This window comes from Solanum lycopersicum, chromosome 3, assembly GCF_036512215.1.
Source record: "Solanum lycopersicum chromosome 3, SLM_r2.1".
NCBI classification, from domain to species: Eukaryota; Viridiplantae; Streptophyta; class Magnoliopsida; order Solanales; family Solanaceae; genus Solanum; species Solanum lycopersicum.
Genome location: NC_090802.1, coordinates 2,340,630 through 2,348,615, shown reverse-complemented (window position 1 = coordinate 2,348,615; position 7,986 = coordinate 2,340,630). Strand labels below are relative to the sequence as shown.

Here is a 7,986-nt window from a genome sequence, read left to right as displayed (position 1 = left end):
AACGATAAATTTCTCGAAAAATGCCTATATATAGTTAATACTAAAATAATATAAACTATTTTTAGAGACTTCCATATGTGAAATTATATATATATTTTAAAATAAAATACATATTCGATAACATATGACCAAATAATTTCTTAACTTTAGAGACAAAGCCAGAAATATAGAGCGGAGCCAGAGAGCATAGTGGTGGGGTTAAAATTATAAATAACAATAGCCATACAATATTTATCAATTAACGAAAAACAGTATAGGTTACAATTAAATAAGAAAATAAATGCTGTTGATGAGGTCAGTCCTTACCTCTATTTATGGACACAATCATAAGGTCCATTTAAGATCTCGCAATCTTAACAAACCTATTTTTTTTATAAAAAAATATATAGAAAAATATTTTGATATATATAATTGATCATATGTACTAGCTAGTAAGTATATTTTGAAATGTTTTCTTTACAAGGAAGTGATGACTTATTAATTCAAATTCTCTCAAATACATGTCAACAGAACAAGAGTTCACTAGATGCAGTAATGGATTTTGCTTCTACGGATACAATTACGCGAACTCATATTCCTCCGAATATTAATTCACAGAAGAAGATAATATCGAAAAGAAAACTGAGTACTCATAGTAATAAAAACGATGGAATTGCTTCAGATGATCATTTCAAGCTTAAAAAAATTATACATCGAGATATTGAACGTCAAAGAAGACAAGAAATGGCTGCGCTCTATTCTTCTCTTCGTTCTCTCCTTCCTCTACAATATGTCAAGGTAATCATTCTTTTTAATTCCATTTTTGAAATAATAATTTGTTTCCAAAGATGAAATCTGCTAATTCAACTCCAAAAGTTAACTAATCCGAGATCTGTTTATGGCTTAATTTTGACAGGGAAAGCGTTCAGTATCTGATCATATGCATGAAGCTGCGAATTACATAAAAGAAATGCAAGGAAACATAAAGGAATTAGAGAAACGGAGAGACTTGCTGATGAAGTCAATTCGACATGGAAATGAAAATGCTGACAAAAATAACAGATTCACAGATTGTACTGTCACAGTTAGCCCCTGGCTGCAGGAAGGTATAGAGATCTCAATCAGCGTCGATTGTGAAGGGAAAACTTTTCCTCTTTCAAAAATTCTGGGTGAGCTTTTGAAACAAGGGCTTAATGTGGTGAGTTGTGTTTCTGCAAAAGCGGATCAAAGGTCACTCTACTCAATTCACACTGAGGTACGTACATGTCTTACTTCACACATTTATCACTTCCCTCTATCTCAATTTACTTGTCTATGTTTCTTCTTTTAGTTTTCTCTATTTATTTGTTCATTTTGATAAATCAAGAAAGAGACAAAAGAAAAATATAATATTGCTATATACCCTGTTTCAAACTTTTTTTTGAAGATTTCTAAGTTTTAATTCATTTTTAAAACCATAATTAAACTTATAATTTCACTATGCTAATAATTTAATTGTTATCTTAAGGAGTACCTATCTAAACTATCACTTCCATTTGTGTCAAAACTCATTTCAATGTTGAGTTGGACTACACGTGTTTGTTGTTGTGTGGGAACAATATTGTCAACTAATCATCAATATATATTGTAATACCAATAAATGATGATTTAGGTAAGGTAAAAGAAACAGTAAATTTTACCGTTCTCTATTAAATTGAACTAATAGCATATTTCTTCTTACGTACATTTTCAATGTAAATAAATTTCAATAGCTAGAATTAATTGGAGAAAAAGGTAGTTCATTTGGGGAAAATTCGCTTGATCATCTGATGTGAGATTCTTCAAAATCATTATCTCTCGTAAATCTAGGACCGAAGCATGGTTGTTGTTGTTATGTTTTGTTATGAATCGTCAATTAACGAATCGATCGATTACCTTCTCTAATAGTAAATCATTATGCATCTTCCTCCTGCAGGCGTGTGATATGAACAACATTGATCACTTGGCATTGCAACAAAAAGTGATTGATATGATCAACCTGGACTTATAGTTCTCAGTTTACAATTAATAACATATCATGCAACTGCATTTCTACAAGCTTTTTACCATGAGGCACATGGTCTGATATTGTCAAAATTAGATTTATTTTTTTTTTAAAAAATAAATAAATAAAATTTGGCAGTAATTAGACTTTTTTTATTAAAAATAAATAAAATAAAATTTGGCAGTAGGGTTTTTGGGGGTTTGTAGAGAATGCGTTGGTACAGCTTAATTTCACTAATGGTCTGGTGTTGAAAATTGCGATGTATATAAAGCAATGATGAAAATAAAGGATTTTCTGCATTTCTACTTCATGAGCATACGCGAGTTGATTTTTCAGATGATTATTTAATTAATCACTTATTATTTTAAAAAGTTATATTTCTTTTTTGAGATTTTGGCCAAAATCATTCATAAACTATACCTCAACCTCAAACTACGTCCTAAAAGTATTATTTTTACCATAAAACACTCTTCAAATATTTTAAAGTATACAATTTTCTATCATTCTACTTGAATTTGTCAGAGAACTAATTGATATATCCCACAAAACATAACTCGCCTCTTCCTAATTATTATTCTTAGATATGCCAAGAATATTATCGTGAACTTTTTCGTAATTGAGTTAAGAATTATGTAAAATCTTTTAATTTGACCGTTTTTTCATTCATTTTCATGTTATTTTAATTAAAATATTATTAGTTTAAATATGTTTTTTCTCAATTAAATATGCTAGAAGCGACATTTGTTGGAGATTTCTGCTTCTAATAATGTAGAATGAAACTCAACTATGAGACATAATCAATATTTTGGTCACTTTGATATTAGATTGACCCAAAAACTTATTGATTTAATTGGTTAAGAAAAAGGTAAAATTAATTAATCTCCAACTAAGTAACCAGATCCCCTCACTCGAGTTCTTTGCATTGAGCTCGCTTAGTTCGTATCTTTATCGGTCATTGAAGGAAAGCACAAATCATGTACGCTCACACCTTCCAATCATTTTAGATTCCATAAGCAACGGTGCCTAAGATTTTTTTATATTTTTCAAGAACTACTTTTAGAAAGTAATGAAATTATGCAGAATAACTTTTGTTGATAATCACGTTAACTGCTCATGTTTTCGTAAGATTCCTTAGTTTTTGACAATATCCAGCAAAAGGATGAAAGTTGTTCACTTACAGATACTTAAAAGATGTTTTCTGCTAAAAATGATATTTTAAGGATATAGTTTAAGTTTGAGGTATAGTTAGAGGATGTTTTCTGTTAAAAATGATATTTTAAGAATATAGTTTAATTTTGAGATATAGTTGAAGAATGTTTTTTGCATGGCCGACTCTATGCACTAAAAAATAAGGCCTTTGACTTAGGCCCACAAATTTTGGGAGCCCCCAAATTTTTGTCAAAAATAAATTATGTGTTAATATTTTTATTGAAAAATTAATTATTTATGATAAAAATTATAATTTATTTAAAAAATAAATTATTTTATCCACTTAATATCTTTTTTTACCTTGTTAAAAATGAGAATTAACCGTGAAAAGTATTGCAAAGTGAATTACAAAAATTTCCTTTTATTTCTTTTTAGATTTTAGTTTCAAGCATTACTCTAAATATATAAGGTATACCAAGTCATCACCTTTTTGAGTCAAATTCTGATTCTAGCTCTTTTTTTTTATTTAATATTTATTAACTTATTACTAGTATCATTATGTTAACAATACAAATAATAATTGTTTCACTTAAAAATATTTTTCAATGATAAGTAGATAAAATCATAAATAAAACGGAAAAAAAAACTTAAGTACTAATAATTTTCAACTTAACAGTGTAATTTATTTTTAATAAATACGTATATAAAGTATATTTATATTTTAGACAAAGAATTAAAATTTTGCTAAGCCTCCAATTACGTTAAGCCGCCCCTAATTTTTCGCCAAAAACTCTTTCTTTTTTACTGATAATAATATTAGTTAAATGACTATTGATATATGAACTCTTTGTTTGACTTATAAAAAATAAGTGATAAATGTAATAAAAAATCCACTTTAATTCAATATATCTAAATCCGATACCATGCAATCCATTTTTTATCCCTAAACATGCTGGACAAGATCCTGTTGCATGTTTGTTCAAGTTTAGCTCTAGATGTTTCCAGTGATAATTATTTTTTTTGAAAAAATAACGTCTTAAAGTAGCTAGCTGTCATTTGTCAATGTCTCAATGGTGTTTTAATTTGGCAAGAAAGTCACACACTAAAGTACTTCATTAATCTACATCTTCGATCTAAACATTAAATTTAATTTTAATATTAAATTTAGTGTAATTAACTCAAATTTGTTTTACATTAAATTTAATTTTAGTATCAAATTTAGTGTAATTAACTCTAATTTACTGTATCAAATTTTATACAAAAATTTCTCTTCTTTTTATTATTATATTATTATTTCTTATTTTATTTATATTTTCTTATTTCATAAAATAAATTATTTCTAAAACATTTACCATATATAATTCATATTATCTCCTTTTATAATCGTTTAATATAAAATTATTTTTTTAAATAATATAGATTGCTCGGAAATATTATACATTATACGTAATAAAAATAATACTAATAAAAGCAAAATCACTAATGAAATACAATTAAATAAAGATTACATAATTGAAAAAAATTATAATAAATTCTCATATATATATATATATATATATAACTATATATATGAGAATTTTAAATGTAACTATATACTTAGTACGATATTCAATTTTCGATATACTTTTTTTTTATAAATATAAAATATCATATTAAATACCAAACTTTTTAAAAAGGTGTATCAAAACTCATACTAAACATCTATATCACGATGTGTGAATTTTTTGACTTTAGTATGGTATCCGTATCTACCATACCATGCCCATCTCTACTTGGACCTAACTCTCTTGACCCTGATCCAAGACTTAGGACCTAACTTCAACTTGGAACCCAATTTTCGACCTTGACTTAGGATATGACTCCTTACCTTGATCTATCCTACTCACGGCTTGTTTGACCCATTTGGAAAGTCAAACGAGCCCCGAAGCGAGCATATCCCTCATTACGACGATTTTCGTGTGCTATAGCACACCATTTTTTGGGTGATCCGAATTCCGATGTCAAAAATGTCAAATTTTTTCGTGGACGTCCGTCAATACCTTGTCTATGCATACGGTTGGCCATCACGGCTTGTCCGACCCATTTGGAAGGTCAAACGAGCCCCGAAGCGAGCATACCCCTCATTTCGACGATATTTGTGTGCTATAGCACACCATTTTTCGGGTGATCCGGATTCCGACGTCAGAAATGCCAAATTTTTTCGTGGACGTCTGTCAAGACCTTGTCTGTGCATACGGTTGGCAATCAAGGCTTGTCCGACCCATTTGGAAGGTCAAACGAGCCCCGAAGCGAGCATACCCCTCATTTCGACGATTTTCGTGTGCTATAGCACACCATTTTTTGGGTGATCCGGATTCCGACGTCAAAAATGCAAAATTTTTTCGTGGACGTCCGTCAAGACCTTGCCTATGCATACAGTTGGCCATCACGGCTTGTCCGACCCATTTAGAAGGTCAAACGAGCCCCGAAGCGAGCATACCCCTCATTTCGATGATTTTCGTGTGCTATAGCACACCATTTTTTGGGTGATCTAGATTTCGACGTCAAAAATGCCAAATTTTTTCGTGGACGTCCGTCAACACCTTGTCTATGCATACGGTTGGCAATCACGGCTTGTCCAACCCATTTGAAAGGTCAAATGAGCCCCGAAGCGAGTATACCCCTCATTTCGACGATTTTCGTGTGCTATAGCACATCATTTTTGGGTGATCCGAATTTCGACGGCAAAAATGCCAAATTTTTTCGTGGACGTGCGTCAAGACCTTGTCTATGCATACGGTTGGCCTTCACGGCTTGTCCGACCCATTTGGAAGGTCAAACGAGCCCCGAAGCGAGCATACCCCTCATTTCTCGATTTTCGTGAGCTATAACACACCATTTTTTTGGTGATCCAGCTTCCGACGTTAAAAATGCCAAATTTTTTCGTGGACGTCCGTCAAGACCATGTCTATGCATACGGTTGGCCATCACGGCTTGTCCGACCCATTTGGAAGGTCAAACGAGCCCCGAAGTGAGCATACCCCACATTTCGATGGTTTTCGTGTGCAATAGCACACCATTTTTTGGGTGATCCAGATTCCGACGTCAAAAATGCCAAATTTTTTCGTGGACGTCCGTCAAGACCTTGTCTATGAATACGGTTGGCCATCACGGCTTGTCCAACCCATTTGGAAGGTCAAACGAGCCCCGAAGCGAGTATACCCCTCATTTCGACGATTTTCGTGTGCTATAGCACACCATTTTTTGGGTGATCCGGATTCCAACGTCAAAAATGCCAAATTTTTTCGTGGACGTCCGTCAAGACCTTTTCTTTGCATACGGTTGTCCATCACGGATTGTCCGACCCATTTGGAAGGTCAAACGAGCCCCGAAGCGAGCATACCCCTCATTTCGACGATTTTCGTGTGCTATAGCACACCATTTTTTGGGTGATCCGAATTCCGACATCAAAAATGCCAAATTTTTTTGTGGACGTTCGTCAAGACCTTGTCTATGCATACGGTTGGCCATCAAGGCTTGTCCGACCCATTTGGAAGGTCAAACGAGCCCCGAAGCGAGCATACCCCTCATTTCGACGATTTTCGTGTGCTATAGCACACCATTTTTTGGGTGATCCGGATTCCGACGTCAAAAATGCCAAATTTTTTTGTGGACGTTCGTCAAGACCTTGTCTATGCATACGGTTGGCCATCACGGCTTGTCCGACCCATTTGGAAGGTCAAACGAGCCCCGAAGCGAGCATACCCTTCATTTCGACGATTTTCATGTGCTATAGCACACCATTTTTTGGGTGATCCGGATTCCGACGTCAGAAATGCCAAATTTTTTCGTGGACGTACGCCAAGACCTTGTCTATGCATACGGTTGGCCATCACGGCTTGTCCGACCCATTTGGAAGGTCAAACGAGCCCCGAAGCGAGCATACCCCTCAATTCGATGATTTTTGTGTGCTATAGCACACCATTTTTTGGATGATCTAGATTCCGACGTCAAAAATGCCAAAAGTTTTCATGGACGTCAGTCAAGACCTTGTCTATACATACTGTTGGCCATCACGGCTTGTCCGACCCATTTGGAAGGTCAAACGAGCCCCGAAGCGAGCATACCCCTCATTTCGACGATTTCATGTGCTATAGCACACCATTTTTTGGTTGATCCGGATTCCAATGTCAAAAATGCCAAATTTTTTCGTAGATGTCCGTCAAGACCTTGTCTATGTATACGGTTGGCCATAACGGCTTGTCCGACCCATTTGGAAGGTCAAATGAGCCCCGAAGCGAGTATACCCCTCATTTCGACGATTTTCGTGTGCTAAAGCACATCATTTTTGGGTGATCCAAATTTCGACGGCAAAAATGCAAATTTTTTCGTGGACGTGCGTCAAGACCTTGTCTATGCATACAGTTGGCCTTCACGGCTTGTCCGACCCATTTGGAAGGAAGGTCAAACGAGCCCCGAAGCGAGCATACCCCTCATTTCGATGATTTCGTGTGCTATAGCACACCATTTTTTGGTTGATCCGGATTCCGACGCCAAAAATGCCAAATTTTTTCGTGGACATCCGTCAAGACCCTGTCTATGCATACGGTTGGCCATCATGGCTTGTCCGACCCATTTGGAAGGTCAAACGAGCCCCGAAGTGAGCATACCCCTCATTTCGATAATTTTCGTGTGCAATAGCACACCATTTTTTGGGTGATCCAGATTCTGACGTCAAAAATGCCAAATTTTTTCGTGGACGTCCGTCAAGACCTTGTCAATGAATACGGTTGGCCATCACGGCTTGTCCGAACCATTTGGAAGGTTAAACGAGCCCCGAAGCGAGCATACCCCTC

The 7,986-nt window shown here is 34.6% G+C and overlaps 1 protein-coding gene across 1 annotated transcript; it reads left to right on the top strand.

The window, feature by feature from the left end:
• Positions 1-359: 359 nt before the first annotated feature.
• Positions 360-2,312, top strand: LOC101267867 (transcription factor bHLH36-like). Its single transcript, XM_004234098.5, has 3 exons — positions 360-777; positions 896-1,234; positions 1,934-2,312. The coding sequence occupies exons 1-3, from the start codon at positions 448-450 to the stop codon at positions 2,006-2,008; spliced, it is 744 nt and encodes a 247-aa protein (XP_004234146.1). The 5' UTR covers positions 360-447; the 3' UTR covers positions 2,009-2,312.
• The last annotated feature ends 5,674 nt before the right edge of the window (positions 2,313-7,986 follow it).